Raw genomic sequence first — 21,833 nt, forward strand, 5'->3', positions numbered from 1 at the left:
CAAGTAAATTAATTAATTAAAAAATTAAAGCACTATCAAAAACTCATCTTTCCAGAACTTTCATAGAAAGAATGTTTCTAGACAGTTTTCTGGATAGCTGAAAACTATTCTGAAAACATTCTTTAAAAATCATAACTGAAGAAAATCTTTATTCAAATAAGCCTGCTCAAACAGTATAATCAACAATCAGGCAGAATGCATAAATCACCAGGGGATTCAAAAATAAGAAAATAATTTTTTCAAGAGATTACATTCTATTGAGATATAAAAAGATAATTTAATCTTTCCTTCACCAATCACAGCTATCATTATGAACTATTAATAATTTGTGTGACAGAATTTAAGGTTTGAAAAACATTGGGTTTCAAGATTTGAGATACACTGAGCTTCTATATTCAACTCTGCAAGGCTATCACACTTTTCTACATTTGTGTATTGAGTCTGAGTTTTCTTTTTTTTAATCTCCTCATTGATGGCAAGATGATAATTCTCACTGCTATCCACAGAAGTCCATCTATTTCCTAATATTTGGTTGTTATTTTGGGAAATCATATGAACAGGCTTACTAGAATTATTCATAAAATAAGAGGAAGCAAGGTTCAATTGAAGGCCTATGTGTGAAGTGCTCAAGACAAAGACAAATTAACTTATGGGCAGTTTCAGTCTTAAAAAAGCAGCATTTTTAGGTTATTTATATTATATGGCTAAATTATGTGACACAGTATTTATATTTTGACAATTATATATAAAATGAAATGGTAATAAAAAAAGACTAGCAATTGCTTAATGGGAAAAAAAGTCATAGGGGATGATAGTGGTAGTTGCAATAATCTAAAAAAATTTTTTTGATGAGCCAAATTCATGTGTGTTGTGCGTGTATGTATATATGGGTACACACCTGTTTATGTATGTGTAAACACATTTGTAACATATAAAATACGTAGTGCATACACTATACAAAATAAAATATGAGGGAAGTTTTACACTAAATTTATTTGTATTCTTTTCTATATTATCATTTTAATTAATCTATATAGATTTAAAATGATATAATAGAAAGACCAGATTTGAAATATCTGTTGTATGTAGAAGGTGCCTCTTATAATGTGCATGCATCTGACCTCTAAACATCTTCATCTATTAGAATGCTAATATAACAAATTTAAGCAGTTAACTAATGGTCATCTTGGAAGGCAGGATGAAGCTGGTTCTAAAATTAGGGAGAGGAGGTAAAATCAAGGGAAAAACATAGTAGCAGCTAATTCCAGAGAAATAGAGGTTGGGTTGCAGGTCACAAATGGAAACATTGACTTAGGAAAGGAGGCCAAAATTGGGCAACAAACTTTGGGTAATTAGGTAAGCAAAGGTAAAGAGGGATATTTTGTCTTTTCAGAGTATGATATCAGTCAAAATGCAGGTAAACACAATGATTAATTTAAGTTAAAAAGAGTAGCTAGTCATATTCTGTAACATTCTACTTGCTAATGGCTGAACTACATGATTATAAGTGTCAATTCTAGATCTGAAAAATGGTGATGTGCTCTGACACACTAAAACAATTTGATATTAACAGTTTTCTTAAGATTTTTAATTTAACCATAATTCATCCTGGCCAGTGAAGATGATAGCCAATAAAATCAAGGAATGGTAATATTATTCCTGCTTTATAATCTGGATGGAAATTATTTTTCAGATCAAAGGATGAGGGGAGAGGAGGAAAGCCTTCATATTACTATTTGTAAATATAAAATCAGGCAATTCAAACATATAATTTTATTTAAGGACAACTCAATAGGAACATATAAAGACTACTTTAAATTTTTTTTTTTTTTTTTTGGGTCAAACAAATATAGTCAGAACAAATATATTCAGTTTTGGATTGAATTCAGGTTAAATAACACAAATACAGTTTAGGCACACCTACTATCATAGAAATAGTTAAATCTAATGTTTTATAGGTCAGTAAGTATTTTTTTCAACTTGTTAACATTCATTAAAATATGACTCGAAGTACTTAAAACCTAATAAAAAATAGTCACAAATTTACAAATATTAAGTTAAAGAATGAGACATCATTTAAGAGTATATTCAATCTATTGTCAGTCACAGGAGCTGGAGTGCTTGTGGCTTTAAAATTATTCCAACAAGGTTCATTTTAGTTTTAGTTTAAAAAAAGTTAATTTCCATGTTTCATCTTCTGTTTGACTGTTAATTTTTTTTTCCTGAATATGTCATGCAGGACAGAACACTGAAAGGCTCATCTAGTTTTTTGCTACCATAAAGTGCTGTTATAAATATGTTAGTATATATTTATAGAAATACTTTTTATGGTAGCAAAGAACTGAGAACAAAGTAGATGCCTATCAATTAGGGTATAGCTAAACTATAATACATAAATATAATGGACTGTTACTGTGTTTTGAGAAACAATGAACACGATGAATGCAAACACTTATATGAATTGATGCAAAGTAAGCGGTGCCTAGAAAACCATACACACAATGATTAAAACAATATAGTTAGAAAGAACAAGAGATAAACAAGCATTAAAATTAAATGTTACTAAGTTATACAGAACAAATTTATCATCAAAGGATATCCTCTACTTTTCTAGAGCTGAGGAGTCCACAGTAGTCTGCTTTTTTCCCCCAATGCATTTATGGTATTGTTAATTTTTTTTTTCTTAAAAAGTGACCTTATTAGGTCAGAGTAATCCAAATGGATTTTAACCAATTTAGAGGGATTATCATTTCCCTTCATTTTAGACACTTTTTCAAATATTGCAGTATAAAAATTTAATTTCTTTTAGCAGCCACATCACACTAAGTTGCAATCATCCTGACTCATTTGACTCTGAGGTTTAAAAAACAGTTAATAATCATCACCAAGAACTGCTGTCAAGTCAGATATCCTCCATTATCTATTATACAGTTGGAGTTTCTTAACTTAAATCTAAGACTTCTCATTTACCCTTTTAAATTTCACCTTGAAATATTTCATTCCACTGTTCTAATTTTGAGATCTTTTTGATACTGATTCTTTATCCAAGATCAGTTTTCCTTCCAAGATTTATTTCACATATAAATATGAGAATTCATTGTTATTGATAAGGATTGTTTGAAATAAAGTGGTAGCATGTAAAGAGCACTGGCTTAGGAGATAAAGGACCTGGGTTCACATTTCATGCCTGACACTCCTATCTAAGTAACACAGGGAAAGTGATTAAAACTCTAGGAGATTAATCTATAAAATCTGGGGGTTGGACTAGGAGCAGGGTTTCTTAAACTTTTCCCACTTATGACCTCTATTTTTGCCCAAGAAATTTTTATGCAACTCTGTCTTGAATCTGAGCCAAGGTATTTCTGGTTATATTCATACATGCATAGTGTAAAGTGTGCATGTTATGTATGTAGAAGTAAAGGTGCAGTGAAGTTGCACAATTCAACACAGGCAAGCACTGTCAAAAACATCTCAAATTCATTATTCATTTGATTTTGAATTAAATTTTGGTCATTGCATTCAGAAACCTTTTCCTGTTGCCAAAATTTTCATCAACCACCACACTCAAGTTACATTGACCTCATAAGGAGTTGAAACACCAGTTTAAGAAGTTGTGGATTAGATCACTTCTGCGGCTCTTCTAAACACTAAATCTATAATACCATGAACCTTTGACAAGACTATGGAAGCATCTCTATGGCATGTCATTAGAGACATCCCTTAAGAATAACATTAATTCATCGCTCAATACTTTTTAGTATGTATCAGTTGATTTGCCTCATTGATTATCATTCAACTTCTACTTTTCCATTTTACAATTATCAATCCACAGAGGTATGAGAGAAGTATTTCAACAGAAGCAGGAAGACAGAAATTTTGAGGGAGATTATTATATGGGAAATAAAGATAACTAGGTTATTTCTCTGGTATCTTCCAATTCAAGGAGTCTAGTAGCCTACATATTACCTATATAATAACAATTGGAGTAAGAGATAAAAGAGAGTGATTTTCTGTAATATCTTTTCTTACTCAAATAATCCTAAAAAGAAAATCTAACAATGAACAGAACATTCAATGTAGAATTTATTTTCATCTCAATAATTCAGCAGCCATTCATTTTAAATGTAACAGCATGAGTTTGCATGTGCAATTGGGAAACAATGATTCAACATTCAATTTCATTGAGCATAGATTGTAAATCAGCTGTCATTCAACTTAAAAATCAAAAAGAAATAGAGGTTTAGTCTTAAATATTAGCAATGAATGAAAAAAAAGAGCTTATATTTTAAAATGTAAATATGGGATTTCAATCCAAAGCTAATGAAATTGAGAATTTCCTTGTCCTTAAACATGTTTTTACACTTATCTCATAAATCCAGTTTTCCTTCCATATTGTAGAATAATATTCTTGGTTTCTGTGATTTCAATTTTTCAGGATATCTTAATATACGATGCAGACTGGAACATCTCAACATATATTAGCTAGACTGAGAAAAACCAATATACAAAAAGGTGAACTTGTAAAACAAAATAAAAAAAAAATAGCAGTAAGAGCTACCAGACAAATAGTTTTTCCTTTGTCCCAGGACTTACCAAAGTATTTCTAAAATAAACAAACCTCCAAAATTTACCTTACAAAACTAAAGATATCAAGTTTGTAAAAATCTGATTCTACATACATTTTCAGGGATACACTGTTATATATTTAGAGTCAGAAAGAAATTCAGGGTGCTCAAGTCCATTCACTTTCCCTGTCATACTTGCCATTTTACAGATGAGGACACTTAGATCCAGAGCAATTAAGTAACTTGTCAATGATATAGATATAATGTGCCAAGAGGCAGGATATGAATTCAGGTCTCTTAACCCAAAGCCAGGGTTCTGTCCATTATACCAAGCTTCCTCTCATAAATAGAAAAGGTACTTTTCGGAGATTGTTTTTAATGAAATTTATTTTACTTATTTTTCCAAAGTTTTATTTTGTTTTAAAACATATATCTGATTGTGAATTTGTGGATTTTGTTGTTCAATCATTTCAGTCATGTCTGATAATTCACACTTGCTTTTTGAGTTTTCTTGGCTAATATTCTGGAGTGGTTTGCCATTTCCTTTTAAAAGTCATTTTGTAGATAAGAAACTGAGGCAAACAGGGCTAAGTAACTAAGACCACATTTAAACTCCTGATTTCAAACCTGGTACTCTAACCTAGTACCACCTAGTTGCCCTTAGACATATGTATGGATAGAGATCTGAAATTAGTTGTTTTAAGGAGAGAGTCAATCTGTAAAAATTCAGTGCATTATTTCTCATGTAAAAACAATTAAGAATGAATGGAGGTTATTGGTTTGACAGATATTTAGGAAATTGTCTTGGATGATATTTTAGTATGTGGCCCAGAATGCCCTCCATTGACCTAGTGATTTCTTATGCATCTTTTGAAGCCTTGCTCAGAGCAATATCCTCTCACAAGTTTTTTTTTAATCCACACCAATTGAAAGAGAGCTTTTTGAGCAAGACAGTGGTAAGACAGAGGTACATATCTCATTACCAAAGTGATAAGTGAAAAGTAATAAGAAGAAGTGAAAAGAAGGAACAATGGTCAAAATTTTAAAATTGGTCAAACTGAAGAAAAAAAGTAAGACTAATATAGCCTATTTGTTCCAATTGACAATGCAAAATGATAATTGGTTACTATATGCAAATGAGGTCAACATTTGTCAGAGTAATAAAGACAGAAGAATTGTATCATCAGACTGTTGTATATGAATACAAAGTAATGCGAATTTAAAGCTAAAGTATCTTTGTGTGGAAGCTAAAATTACCATGACACAAATGGTAAATATAATGTAATAATTGGAAAAAAAAAAAAAGCACCTCAAAGAATCATTATAGTTTGAAAATGTCCACAATTTTATTGATAGTGAATTATCTTAAAATTTTATTGCTTATTTTAAAAAAAGAAAGAATATATGTTTTGATGGATAAATTCACAAGAGATTTAAAGAAAAAAATCCTCTGAAACTAATTTCAAAACTAATTTTAAAAATAGAGTAAATTAAGTAGAAGAAATATAAAAACACAAAAAAGCTTAAATCCAGGAGATAGATTACTAAAGAAAATTACTAAGGGGTTAAAAAAAAAAAGCCTTATTCAAAATAACCAATCCTACCTAAAGCAATCATAGTTAAAATGCTGCTTAGAAAATTATATTCCAAGAAACTTTGAATAGTTAAAAAAAAATAGAGATCAATTAATTTTGAAACCAAGTTCTTACTATTTTGAATTCCAAATGAATAAAAAACATTTTTCTACCCACCCACATCCCTACTTATCCCCTCCCACAGAGATATTGAAGTCTCATTGTATATAACATTAAAAGATCTGTTGCTTTGCAAATCTACTGTTAACAATGAAATGAGTGAAATTTTTTAAATATAAAAATGAATGTTTTAATGAAAATGATATTATCTAGGAGAATTGTATTGGATTTTACATTGACAGTTCAATTGATGGCAGAATAAAATGTAGGTCCAAGTAAGAGTTCAAAATGTAAACCCTCAGGATTTGGATATAACAATCATTTGTGTAAAGAAATGAGTAAGGAACTACATTTAGTTTTTCTAATTATTACAAGATTGATGATCTTTATTTTTAAAAGTTGATCAAAAAGAAATAGCTTTGAAAAGTTCTGTGTAATTTAAAATGCTTAATATTTCCAAAGCTTAAAATTCCATCCTCTGCAAATGAAATATAAACATGTAAATATATTATTATTAATCACTTGATGGATCAAAAAGAAATAATATCTTATTATTTTAAAACAAAACTTAGATAGTTGTAAATGTAGATAAGAAAATGGATAAGAAATCCATTTGCCATGGCAAAATATATACCTGGTCTTATTCTATCTGAATAAAGTTATTAAATAGCCTTAACTTGTGATAGTGCATGGAAATAAGTGCTTAAACCTTATGTTTTTATTATGTTTTGATTTCGGGTGTCCGACTTTGAGTAACTAAACAAAATATAGGAAATTTTGTTGGTTCAGGACTCTATATCTGGAAGAAGCCTCAGAAGCCACCTCATCTAATTCTCTTATTTCCAGATGGAAAAACTAAGTCTAAAATAAGTTGTGGCTTATCTAATGTGACATAGTTGTAGTCATCAAATGTGGGATTGAATCCAGAAATCTACTCCAGAGCATATTTACTTTCTACCACATCATTATAGTTTTCTGTTAAATCTATTATTTAAAAAATACTGATCTCTATATTTGAAGAAGTATAAGAAGCAATATTACGTTCTGATAAACTGTCACAAAGCCAACCTATCTTACTATTATTGAAAATTATGCGATTTTATTAATACCATGTATGTTATACAATTTTGTTGTGTATCTAAAACCAGCTCATGTCCTTTTAAAAAAGTTGTAAGAAATATTCTCAAATTAATCTGAATAAAATACAAACTAAGAAAATTATTTTTATGTAATATTTTAAAGAAAGTATAAAGAAGACCATATGTTTTCTATGAAAACAAAAGACAGATTGCCCATGACTAAATAAAGACTGAGAACCACTGCATTAAAGGTAGAGACAAGTCATGTTTCCTAGATACCTGAGCATAGTGCTAGTACTTTTCAAACAATTTAGGGAGGGAGGGAAAAAGAAAGGGGAGAGAAAAAGAAGTGGGGGGAGGGAGAAAGAGAGAGTAAGAGACTGAGAGTGAGAGCACTTAAGTATTTGGAATTCTCCTCTGAAATGCTTTAAAAGGCCAAGGAAAAACCTATCCATTTAAAAAAATATGTATCGTGTAGACAGTATTCTTATGTACAAAAGGCTCAATTATAGAGTTTTAGACCTACTAAAAACTGAAGCAATAATATGCTTTGAAATATGGTATACAATACGGGAAACAGTAAATCAGAGCTCCAAGATAAACCATTTAAAACAATGTACTAATCAAAAAATATTTGTGAAACAGGCAGAATTTGAGACATGTTACAAAAACTCTTGACATGGTGCTAGGTCCAGATTACTCACAAGACTATATGCAAAACTGGCACACTAGTGCACATGGATCTTTACATTTATAGATGGTTAATCAGTCAATCTATTAACTGAATGGACCAGCACAGGGAGCTTAACTGTTGGATTCTTGCACTCCTCAACCACAAGGGGGACTGCTCATCAGCTTATGGAAAACTTGGTAAACCCTATGATTCTATAATTTTTCTCTAATAGGGAAAAAAAAAACTCTAAGTTCCAAACTTACACAAGTAACAATCTGCATTTATGAAGTAGAACATAAAATTGTATGCCAATATGGAACATACTTCATTTCAAACCTTTCAAATGCTATTAATAAAGATTTTTCATATTTTATTAGAAAGACTCCTTGTGTGGGAGACAAGAAATTATGCTTTTGTTCTAACTGTGCAACTAACTATCTGCATGATCAGGAGCAGTTTGCTTACCCATCCTGGGTGTACTAAGGAAAGATTGGGTTAAATGATCTTTAATATCTCATAAGTGTATAAAAATCTGTTATCCATGAAAACTAAAGTTTACCTATTTTGATAGCTATGATAACATCAATTAAACAATTACAATTTAAAACAGGATAGCTCAAAAAAAAGGACACAACTCTGACATTTTAAATATTTAAAATCTATATATTATATTTAATATTCAATGACAACTATATTTGCCTTGGCTATGCTAGTAGCTTAGTTTCTTTATTTGTAGTACAAAAACTTCCTTTTTCTTCCATGTTTTTTATCCAGTTGAGGTGTGGCAACCAGAATTATTTTACTGTAAATAAACTTAGTGACTGAACAAAAGGGATTTTGCAGAGGCAGGTGCACAGCAGTTAGCTGAGCTGTTTCAGTTTCAGAGGAATAAAGTAAATAATTATACTGGAATCTGTTCTACTCTGGGCATTTCGCCACACAGGAAGGGAGTATAATTCACTAGTTAAAATACTTGAACACAAAGTTAAATACTAAAATATTTGATTTAGATTCTATTTTCCTAATGTTATATCTCTTAAAAGTTCAGATTTTCTAATCCTTTATTTAATTATGGAATATCCAAATATCAGGAATTTATAATTATTTTCTGAAGGCTCAATTTTAATATTTTCTAAGAATCAGAAAATATTCAATAAAAGGATATTTGTATTCTTCTTTAACACTAAGTAACAAATTTTTCACACTCTAAAATGCCAGAAAATACATAATTTTGGATACTCTCTATATTATCAAAAATAAACAAAGTTAAGTAAACAAACTAGTTTTTGGCTGACCAACTTATGCACTCTGAGTCAATGACCTTCAAACTGTGTTAATTATGGTTTCTGAGCTTCAGCTACACATCTGTCAAGAAAACTGTCTTCTAGTCCTTTCTTCTGCCACAAACTAGATTCTAACCTTTCAGGCCACAAGTTCTTCATCTGTTAGATCATTTCTAATATTCTTTTCATCTTTAAGAGTCCACAAACTATGCTAACAAAATATATGTTTATAACTCATATTACTCATGGCTTAGTCATACAAAATCCAGTGAAATCACTTCAATATAGTAGGATGTGGTTTTAGACAAAGATGCAAATATGGGGAAACCTCTACTTCTTAAGTTTTATTTTTTAGTTTTATCCAAGTGATTCAATTAAAAAAAAAAAAAAGAAACAAGAACCCAGCAAGACCTATATTACTTCCCTTTTATCCATTCTGTTAGTTACTTCTAAATTTTGGATTCTATTGTCTCAACAGAAAATGGACTATGACCAGGTTTCTAATATAGGAAACTCCCAGGATTATCCTATAGCTATTCATAGTAAACTGAAAGCACTTTCAGAAAAGTTTGCAAATTTCAAGGAAGTAGTTTTTAAAAACCTAACAAAACAACCTTTTTATTTCTATGTATGACATTTTGGTCTGAGATAAAGACCAAGGCATTAATATATATGCTTTTTTTGTGATACCAAATAATTAGTAAATATATATTTCTTTTAAAAAAATTAAATGCAAGCAACAAATATACAGCAACTAAATAAATCTATAATAAATAATCTTACAAATGTGTTTCCTGGTATAATTTGGGTCAATTATTTTAGAATTTCCTACTCTCCTTCACATTTAGTCTCGGTAAATGAAAGTAATAGATCAGAGTTCCCTTTCTAGCTCTCTAATTATATTTAAAAGTAGTAAAATAAAATGGATGAGTATGTACTGATTTTCATGGGTACAAGTATTATGGAGCTATATTTTCTGTTCAATGTCCAGAATGGGGGGAGACTTATTCTTTACATCCAAAAATGACTGATATGATACAAAGAAAAAATTTTGTCTAGAGCAAGGGCTTTTAATCTATTTTGTGTCATGGGCCCAAATCCCAATTCCATGACAGTCTGGTAAAGCCTATGGACACTTAAAAATACTTGAAATGTAAATAAAATACATAGAATTACAAAAGAAACCAATTCTACTGAAATATATTTGTAACTTTTTTAAAGTACAGAACATCAGTCTAAATAATTACAAAATGAGCTTAGAATATAGAAGCTTTAATACACTGGCTATTAACATTTTTGTGCTATTATAACCTAAAACTCAAGATTACACTACAAATAATAACTTGAAATGAAAGATTTAGTCTACTCAGAATTTGGGTCATTTATTTCTAGTTATTTGTGTGTATGTGTGTATTTATGTATATGTATATGTGTATGTATATGTATACATATGCACAAAATATGTTATTTTACTTATAACATCATAAAGAACAGTTTCAAGAAATACATTCACTCTACTGAGAGTTACATAGTTTGGTTTCATGAGGACCATATGGAAGAGACACTGATCTATTTAGAATGAGTCTAGTTTCTTAAGTTGAATAATCATACTTCAAGGTTTGGATGAATTCCTTAATATGTAACTTCAGGATATATCTAAGAATATGGCCATAATATTCTCACATTCCTAAAGGTAGAAGTAAAGCTTCAGATATATTCTTTTGTGGTATAAATTAGTGATAAAGAAATTCATAGATTAATTAAATCTAGCAAGAGCACACAAAAAAATCTATTCTTGTCTTAGATATGTTTAATAATGGGAATCAAAGTTGCTATTTTTTAATCAAAAATACATTTAGAATATAACTGCTAAAAAATACTAAGAAATCAATTAATATCATTCTTAGGTTTTTAATTTTAATTTTCTAAATAAGATATATAAATTTTAAAAGGTCCAGCAGACTAATTTTTAGCCTCGTACCGCTAGTGCTAAGTTGACATGATCACGAGCTATAATTCTACTTTGGGAATTCTTATAAGTTTGCTATGTTACTCTGATTTAAGTAAGAGTTTACTAAGGATTACTTGTCACCCTGAAAGCAATAGTACCCAAGGTAAATAAGGCTTGTATGAATATATTCACTGGTTATGTGCTCCGATGTCATTTATGCAATGGTGCATAAGATACTGAAAGGAAGTCCCCCAGTTTGAAATCAGGTGGCACCAAGAAGAAAACTGACAGAAACTGAAGGAAAAGCTATCTATAGTTCTAAAAGTAGTACCAACATTCTTTATATAATAGTTTTATCAAGTTATAAAAGTTACAAATACACTTTGGCACACACTACTACCCTTAAAGCACTATCAATTAACAGTGACTTCTAATTGATAAAAGAGACTTTTTTGAAAGGGTGATAAGCCTTTTAATCTCTGTGAAAATGAAGTAAGGTTCTTCTCTACTCAATTCTCATTTCCTGACACTAAGTATACTCAGATCTCACCTATCCATCATATCCCACATGTAACAGCAGTCCTTTAAAGCTATTATTTTTTTCTCTCTTCTCTTTCACTCCCAAAAGCCATCTGTACTTGGCTGTCAGTTCCCTTTCACTGACTTCTTTTACTTGAACCCTTCAGTCCAATGAAGTTCTCGTCAAGTAAAGTCAAGTCAACATAAGTCAACATTTACTAAGTCCCTTAAATTCAAGAACCTTTCCCACTTTGAAATCCACTCAAATCAGTATTTTTGGTAACTACAGAATAACCACTCCTAAAGTAATTCTTCACAATTTCAGCATCAAACTCACCATTTTCTTGTCTCCTCAAATTCCCTAACCATATATTTCCTCAATCTCCTTAACAGTCATGAGCAAAGGTCATGTTTAACAAGCAGTTCACTGGAAAAAGAAAAAGTATGTTACAACACCCTTGTAAGTTTAGTCTGCATTATTAACATTTTCTTCATCACTTTCTTAATTCCAGAAATCAACAAAACAATAAACCAAGCTATAATTTGTAAGATTTTCCATTTTTTTAAGGTATAAATGCACACATTGGAAATTTCTTGCAGGTTGTTTTGAGTTATCTCCAGCTACTGAATCCTTTTCTCCTGCTTTTAAGCTATAGTGACTAGACACATAAAGATGGTTCTCCCACTAGATTTTTCCATTACCCCAAACTGTACACTTCTCTAATTATAGAAACTCTGACATTCCCCTGACTATAACCTCCCAGCATTATATTTCCTCATGTTACTCTTCCACTTGGGGGAGTATAAAATAGGACTTACTCATATTTTGTAGTTCTGGAGATTCTACATTTCCTACCCACATATCACCGTGCCCCCTATTTACTAAGTCAGTTACAAATTTTTTTTTTTCTCTTTTGTACTGGTAGGACCCATGCAGGATACAGTCCTAAATAATATAAAGTAGGTATTACAACAGTCTCTCTAATTGTACCTTTATGTCTCTTCAAGGCTCAAATTTCTGGAGACCTCTATACATAAAAATCTGATTATGTTAAGCTTTTGGCAAGCACACAGGGGTAGAAAAAATAAGCAGCTGTCAGGCTTCTGGAGCTGCAAGATCCTCAAGAGTGGTTAAGCACCATACCACTTCTGAAAAGCAACCATTCACCTGTTATTGGGAACTGGTTAATGAAAAGATCAAACTAGATCAATTGATGAGCAAGGCACAGAAAGGGCTTTATCATTTGTAAATGTAAATAGTACATTTAAAATTATGCTCCCCTGGGACTCTCCAAAGAAGTTGTGTCTATGGCAAAGGTTGAGGTCTTCATTTCAGGCTCTGGAACCTCTGCCTGTTCTATTAACCCAGTGGTGGTCTATCTATAAGGGCTGGCTCATTTTTTCACTCTTTCTCTCAAGGCTTTTTCATGGCAGCATTGTAGCCTGCAACTCAGTCCATTGGGAGAATTTCTAAAGACCCCATGCCCTGGGATATCCTCTTTTACCAGATTAGTGGTTGTTGAAGTCCAAATCCACATATAAGTTTCAGAAGTCCTTCATATTGACTTCTGAATGATGAACATGGATTCGGCTATGTGGTCTGGGGTTTGGAGAACACAGGATCAAATAATCAGGTGATTTTTCTTCTAAGATTAGGAAGAAGACACTTTGTTGATGTCTCCCATTGTACACCATTTTATTTGGGGGTATGCTAGCATCCATCATATGCTTTGTTCAACTCAACAACCAAGTTGGAACAATTACAAAAATGGCAGAGAAGGCTCACTGTCAAGGTGGATATAGGAGTTGTGATCCTCTATGGTGCTGGGAGTGATCTCCATAATTGCAGCCATATAGAATTCCTTATTATCCAAATGACTTTTAATCCTTCCCAGCTGGCCAACTGGTATTTTCCCTCCATTTAAAGGCAAGAATTTTGCCCCTGACAATCTAGAACTGTAACATTAGAACCTCCCAGAACTCATGTCTATGATGAATCAATGGCACCGTTCTACAAAGAGTCAGGGTTCTCCAGATCAGCAATTCTTTGGATCCAGTCTACAAGAAGACTTATCCATTAAGAATGGTCTGCTTTTGACAATTCTCAGATGAAGAAATTGAAACTCTTTCTAGCTATATGAAAAGATACTCCCAGTCTAAGAGAAATGCAAATTAAGACAACTCTGAGATACCACTATACACCTGTCAGATTGCCTAGAATGACAGGGAAAGATAATGTGGAATGTTGGAGGGAATGTGGGAAAACTGGGACATTGATACATTGTTGGTGGAATTGTGAATACATCCAACCATTCTGGAGAGCAATTTGGAACTATGCCCAAAAAATTATCAACCTGCGCATATCCTTTGATCAAGCAATGTTACTACTGGGCTTATATCCCGAAGAGATTTTAAAGAAGGGAAAGGGACATGTATGTGCAAGAATGTTTGTGGCAGCCCTCTTTATAGTGGCCAGAAACTGGAAACTGAGTGGATGCCCATCAATTGGAGAATAAATTGTGGTATATGTATATTATGGGATATTATTGTTCTGTAAGAAATGACCAGCAGATGAATACAGAGAGGGTTGGAAAGACTTAATGAACTGATGCTGAGTGAAATGAGCAGAACCAGATCATTATATATTTCAACAATGATACTGTATGAGGATGTATTCTGATGGAAGTGGATTTCCTCGACAAAGAGAAGATCTAACTCAGTTCCAATTGATCAATGATGGACAGAAGCAGCTACACCCAAAGAAAGAACACTGGGAAATGAATGTAAACTGTTTGCATTTTTATTTTTCTTCTCAGGTTATTTTTACCTTCTGAATCCAATTCTTCCTGTGCAACAAGAGAACTGTTCGATTCTGCACACATATATTGTATCTAGGATATACTGTGACATATTTAACTTGTATAGGACTTATAGGACTGCTTGCCACCTGGGGGAGAGAGTGAAGGGAGGGAGGGGAAAAGTCGGAACAGAAGTGAGGGCAAGGGATAATGTTGTAAAAAATTACCGAGGCATATATTCTGTCAATAAAAAGTTATAATTATGAAAAAAAAAGATCACCCGTTCTGGACTTAAACATACCAAGTTCAGTTCAGGGGGAATTTGGCTTCAAAGAATACAATGGTCTGCTTTTGAATATTGTTCCACCTGACTTTCACTAGTTCTTCCTTATTCCTTCACCAGAGTCTGGACCTTTGATTCTCTAGATCAATATCCCTTTGGGAGGGCTCTGTACATTTTGAGAAAATAACTTTAATGCCAACTCCTATCCCCCTTAACTGGCAGGCTGCTTTTCCTCCAGGACAGTTTCTGCAGCTCCTTCCCAGAAAGAATTTGAGGGACCAAGCATTGTTGGGAGGTGCTGTCCTTTCTAATACAATAGGGAAGATGGATAACACCAGAAGATTATATCCTCAATTATCCCCTCTTTCTAGAATCTTTGACCTATTACTATTAATTGGTTCTTTCCTTAATACCCTTATTTAGCATGCCCAAATCTCTTCATCTTATTTAAAACAAAACAAAATCCTACTTTAATTCCCCCCCCCCCCCCCCCCCGCCCAAGGTACTTTATTGCTTACTTTGTCAGCCAAGTTCCTAGAAATATTTATCTACACTGATGTATCTATTCCTTTTCCCCTCTCTCCTTTGTAATCTGGTTTCTCATCTCATCACAAAATGAAATTGGGTTCTTCAAAAATTTACTAACTTGCCAAATACATTGGTCTTTTCTGAATCCTATTCTTTTTTTAACCTGACATTGTTGACCTTCCTCTCTTCCTAGATCCTCACTCCTTGCTTTTTGTGATACTTACTTTTTCTTTCTTTTCTTCTTTTTTGAACTATTCCTTCTCAAAACCCATAAAATGTTCCCTACCTATATTAAAGGGCCTTAACAAACTTGCCCTTTAGACATTTCAAACTGTGTGTCCCAGAGGCATCTTAAATTTAGAATGTTTAGTAAATTTAGTATCTTTCCCTCTAAATTATCCTTCTTCAAAACTGTCATATTGATGCTGAAGCTAGCATGAACTTTCCAGCCTCTCTGGTTTATAATCTAATTATTCTAAATTTCTCATTCTTTCTAATTTCACATGTCCAATCACTTGCTATATCTTCCCACTTCTACAACTTCAACAACATTTATTGTAACTTTTGGGTCCAACTGATCTTTCCAGACTCATTAGACATTCTTTTTTCTCCTACAATATGAAATCCAGTCGAGTTAGCCTTCTTCTAGTTCCTTGCATGTGACACATCATCTTCAGTCTTGTAAAATGGAACTACTTCCTAACCTCCACCTCAGAGTCTTCTGCCTTCACAATGAAGCTCAGCTCCAGTTTCTGCCTTTTCTGATTCTCCCAATCACAAGTACTCTCCTTGCAATTTACTTTATAATTAACTTCTTCATATATTTTTGTATTTATTAACTTTATATTCAGGCAGGAGATATTTTCACATGCACTTATTTTTTTCCTCCATAAAGATACAAGCAAAGGGAAAACAGAAATTATTAGATTCCTTTTTCTATATCCTCAGCAATTAGCATGGGACCTTAACATATAGCGGATAATAAATACTTGCTGACTGATGACTGCCTCTATTATTACTATGATATCCTAATTGGTCTTGACTTTAGTTTATCACCTTTCTAATCCATTTCCCACAAAGCTTCTCCAAATAGTCATCCTAATGTACCATTCTGATTATGGCACTTATTTAACCAAAAGCTTTTAATGGATTCTCATAGTCTTCTAAAAAATATAAATTCTAGAACTTAAGCTTGAAAGTTTTTTAAGGCTCAAAACTAACTTTCCAGAATCATCTCAGACCTTACATAGGAGCCAAACCAGTCCATTTTAATTCCTCCTCCTGCCTGGAATGCATTCTCTAGGACCCTATCTGCAATCTGAAAGGAACAAAGCCAAAATCAGCTATCAACTCCTTGATGATGCTACTACAAGAAAAAATGATCCTCAGCTTGTCAAAGCTAACTTTTTCTGAGTTTCTTCTTAGGATTTATATCACTAGTTTCTGTAGTTATCCTTTTATTTTAATCATTATTTGTATAGTTAACTTTTTCTTTTCCAGATTATTCTATAAACTACTTAAAGGGTCTGTGTTAAAATATCTTTATATCAACAGCCAATAAGTACAAATTACATACATATTAACTATCTTTGCCATGGTTGTTATTAAATATCTGCTGAAGCAAATAAAGAAAGCTCTGCAATTTTCTCATATTTTCTCTAAACCTTAACTCTGAGAATAGTTTGGCCTCTAATTTTAAGGAAAGAAGACAGTCTAACTTTATGTTAAATATTTTTAAATTGTAGAATCATTTAACTTCAAGATAGCTAAGAACAATATCATTATCAGATCTGAGATGGAATAGTGAAACATTCATTAAAGGCACAGAACTTAGTTTAACATGCACTAAAATAATTAACCCCAAATTATCATTTTTCAACTATCATCTGTTCAACTCTAGATATTAGTTTGCTAAGAAAAACATATAAGATACACAGTTTTTAGGGTCTATATCAGTTTAAGAAAGGAAAAAAATAGCAGTTTATCAAAAATTACCTCATTGTGGCTTTCAAGTTTAGGGATTTAATTCCTAGTAGATTTGCCTGTCAAATATTCATTAGAGTCTCCCTAAGATTTTTGTATTCTGATCAAGATTAGGAAAATTTAAAATTTATACTTTCCTAACTCTGCTGCAAAATATCAAGGTACAGTATTTGGAAAATCCAATTTCTCCAATCAAAACACATAGTATCTTATGATAGCAAAATACTTTTGCATAAGAGAAATAGCATTAATTCTTTCAAAGTCAACACAAAACATGACATTAAAGCAAACTTGCACAGGTTTTACAAACTATAAAACATCAGCTCACAAAATGAATATGCTTTGAGTCACACAAACACAACAAATACAGCCTTTGTCTACAAGTGAGTGGACAGCCCTGGATATCTAGGCAATGTGAAAAAAAAAATCTTTAAAAGTCTTAAAGTCACAAAATTGCCAGAGCACTGATATGAAAAACCAGCATTTCAGGTCTGCTGTACAAATATTTTAGTGCATGCAAACAATATGCAATGCATAGCAAACAAAGACACCAATTACCATATATATAAATATGTGTGTTTCCTTACTTGCAGATGTATAAGTATCCTGCATGGTCAAATTCTGACTTGAACCTTGAGGAGGTCTACATTTCAGTCATCCCAATGTATTCAGGGATGTAAATACCTTATAATCAGAAAATGTGAATGGGTCAAGGAAAAAAATTTAAAGCACATCCAGAGATTAACTTTTAAATTACTAAAGAAAATTAATCTTTTAAAAAATAATTAATAAAAGAGGATGGTAAAGTACCTGCTCCTTCACAGAGGCAAGAATTGTAGTGGCTGTGGTTTCTGGTTCCATGCCTGGGTCTGTGGAGGTTTCCTGGCTGGTTTGTTGCAGCCCCTCTTCCACCAAGGGGGTCTGCTCAGGAGCTGGCATTCCTCCTGCAACCAAGCAGTCAATGAGTTAACTAACACTCAGCTATTAGTGCTGAAGCATCACTTTTATTTAGAAACCAAGGACTGTTTCTCAAACATTTTATAGGCTTAAACACAAAACATTAAAAAAAAAGGGCAAACAAAAGAAATTCTCATAACCAAAAACTATACCTTACCTATTAATAAAGAAAAATTCATTTATTTAATATATAAAAATAAGAAATATGTTAACACTAAAGAGGAATTACTAAAGATAAAAAAAAAATGGCATTCTGTGGAATGTTGGAGGGGATGTGGGAAAACAGGGACACGAATACATTGTTGGTGGAACTGTGAATACATCCAACCATTCTGGAGAGCAGTTTGGAACTATGCTCAAAAAGTTATCCAACTGTGCATACCCTTTGATCTAGCAGTGATACTACTGGGCTTATATCCCAAAGAGATCATAAAGAAGGGAAAGGAACCTGTATATGCAAGAATGTTTGTGGCAGGTCTCTTTGTAGTGGCCAGAAACTGGAAACTAAGTAGATGCCCATCAATTGGAGAATGGCTGAATAAATTGTGGTATATGAATAATATGGAATATTATTGTTTGGTAAGAAACGACCAACAGGATGATTTCAGAAAGGCCTGGAGAGATTTACAAGAACTGATGCTGAGTGAAATGAGCAGGACCAAGAGATCATTATATACTTCAACAACAATACTATATGATGATTAATTCTGATGAACCTGGCCATCTTCAGCAATGAGATGAACCAAATCAGTTCCAATGGAGCAGTAATGAACTCAACCAGCTACACCCAGTGAAAGAACTCTGGGAGATGACTAAGAACCATTACATCGAATTCCAAATCCCTATATTTTTGCCTGCCTGCATTTTTTATTTCCTTCACAGGCTAATTGTACAACATTTTAGAGTCTGATTCTTTTTGTACAGCAAAATAATGATTTGGACATGTATACTTATTTTGTATTTGATTTATCCTCTAATATATTTAACATGTATTGGTCATCCTGCCATCTAGGGGAGAGGGTAAGGGGGAAGGAGGGGAAAAACTGGAACAAAAGGCTTGGCAATTAATTGTCAATGCTGTAGAATTACCCATGCATATAACTTGAAAATAAAAAGCTATTAAAATTTTTTTAAATGGCATTTTTAAACATATTTGAATATCTTTAAAAAGGCAAGTGGAAAATATTATAATGTTTTATAGTACAAGATGAACAACAAAAAGGAAGAAATTTTTGTCAGTGAAATTTAAGGCAATTCATGAGTAGAAATTTGCTAATTCTCATTTTTTAAACTGAAGGTCAATAATGTCCAACAAGTAAACTACATATAAGATAAGTTAGCATATCTGTTCTGTGGCATCAACCAAATAAGATGCTCACAGAATAATCAAATAGCAAAGTATATGGTTGGGGTGATAGGATAGTATGATGACCGCATATTTTAAAATCAGCCGGAGTCAGGAATTCAGGTTAGGGGAAAATCATCAATCTTTATTCTCAGTGAAGAAAGATAGGAGATGAAAGAGAATCGGCAATAGCAATGTGTGCAGCTGAGTTAAGAAGCTAGCTAGACAAGAAGCTAGCTAGACCAGAAGCCACAAGACCAGAACCATCAGAGTAGAACCCAGGCCCAATCTCTCCCAGCCTCTCTTCCTGTCTCTCTGCCTCCATCCACCAAAATCGTCATTTCCTATATAACACATCAGGACTTGCACAGAGAGTGGGCAGGGGCCATTCTTTATCCAAGCATATATATTAATAGAGTATGGTCCAATTACTATTTAGCCTCACGCGCTTGGGACCTCAGTGCATCAACTCAAATCTGAGCCCATTACAGGATGGGATGAGAGATAGGAAAGCAGAATTAAAAAAAGAAAAGTACATTATCATTAAATGTTCACTAAAGGACATTTAAGACTTTGTTCCTAGAATACAAAGAACAAAAACAAGAAAAAGGAGTTAGAATTGTCATTGACATTTGATTTCTTTTGGACAACCATGATTTGACATACAAAGATGTAGGATGTATTATTAGAATATATTTCAGACTCATATTTGATACTAATGATGCTTGTCTTTTAAGTTAAAGTAGGATGACTGCATTTGACACCCTAAGGAACAAAAAATGTCAATCTTAATACATTACAGGTAGGAAAAACGAAAAACTTCTTAGTCCTTTCTAGTGTTAAACTCTGGAATAAGCCAAACAGAAAAAGGAGAGAGTCTTACATGCTTCTACAACAAGTGACAAAGCCAGCAAGATTAAGTAGACTAAAAAATCTTCCTATGTTAAGTACTTCATACGTTTACCTACAATAAGAGGCAAAACTTGGCTTCTTATTGTTAAATACATTTATTCTCTGTTAATTTTGCTAAAAGTACAATAATATTTCAAAATTCAGAGATGGAAATTGAGCTACATTCCATTATTCAGATCCATTATTCTTTAATAATGTCAATGAATCAACTATGTCTAATTAACTCAATATCTGATTTTCACAAATCAATATTTATTTAACAGAAAAAGCTAACAAAAATGTTTAACTGTAATCTCAAAGTGTTGGGTAAAAAGGAAGGGAAGAGTGGTTTACAGACAAATTATATCTGTATTTTGATTAAGAAAAGGGAGAATATCTAATGGGAAATACAGCATACAAAATGGAATACAAATGTGCTTTTAAGACAGTTAAAAACTATGAAGAGAAACAATGTGAAATGGAAAAAAAATAACAATACACATCTTTAACTGATAGAGAAAACAAGAAATATTAGTACATAAAAATAAAACAAATCAACAATTAAAAAATGTAAATGCCTAAAGAAAATTGTTAGGAAATAAAACAAGAAAAATTGTTAAGATTGAATTTTGAAAATTTTCACAAAAGGAATTTGAAAGGGGACTGGGAAGGAAACTTCACTAATAAAGTAATAATATTAAGCTTTGAGAATAAGTAAAAAAAAAATTAATGGATAAACATAATCTTTTCCTTAAAGTATAAAAGCCAAAGAATTATATGGTTAAGAAAAATATAGCCTTTTATTACAGTACTGAATAACTTTTTTTCATCTATCAAAAACCAACCATGTCCTTGAAACTATACAAAGTTTCTTTGGTGGAGGGCTGGAGAAGGAATGTTATTTAAAAACAATACAAATATAAGATATGTACATTACCCACAAAAGGGTTTCTCATCTCAATGAACAGACTGAACATTATATATGACTGCAGAACAAGACAATAGATATACTCAAGCTAGTACTATTAAATCAGTTCTAATAAACCACAATGTTAATAATATCATAAATGAGCGACCAATGCAAAGACATCACATGTATAGAAGTATCAAAAAAACTAAAAACACAAACCTTTTAATAAATACTATAATAAAGTAAAACAGATTTTCACACTCAATCCCAATGTCTCATTATATATCTTAAATCCATCACTCCCCTCTTTGAATATCTAGACCATAATCTGCTCTGGAATCATGATTGGTTACCACACTGATCAGAGTTTATAA

The 21,833-nt window shown here is 32.2% G+C and overlaps 1 protein-coding gene across 8 annotated transcripts in view; it reads right to left on the reverse strand.

Moving 5' to 3' along the window:
• The window catches only part of PKP4 (plakophilin 4), a 215,520-nt gene that overhangs the window by 111,472 nt on the left and 82,215 nt on the right, over window positions 1–21,833 (reverse strand). For 7 of the 8 annotated variants that reach the window (XM_012544732.3, XM_031960639.1, XM_031960641.1 and 4 more), the window contains one exon: window positions 18,167–18,300. In XM_012544732.3, the coding sequence (XP_012400186.1) occupies window positions 18,167–18,295 (129 nt within the window). In that variant the 5' untranslated portion in view covers window positions 18,296–18,300. Of the gene's footprint in view, window positions 1–18,166; window positions 18,301–21,833 lie in introns of those variants that run through there. The other variant, XM_012544738.3, reaches the window with a different exon arrangement.

Source organism: Sarcophilus harrisii, chromosome 3, assembly GCF_902635505.1.
Source record: "Sarcophilus harrisii chromosome 3, mSarHar1.11, whole genome shotgun sequence".
NCBI classification, from domain to species: Eukaryota; Metazoa; Chordata; class Mammalia; order Dasyuromorphia; family Dasyuridae; genus Sarcophilus; species Sarcophilus harrisii.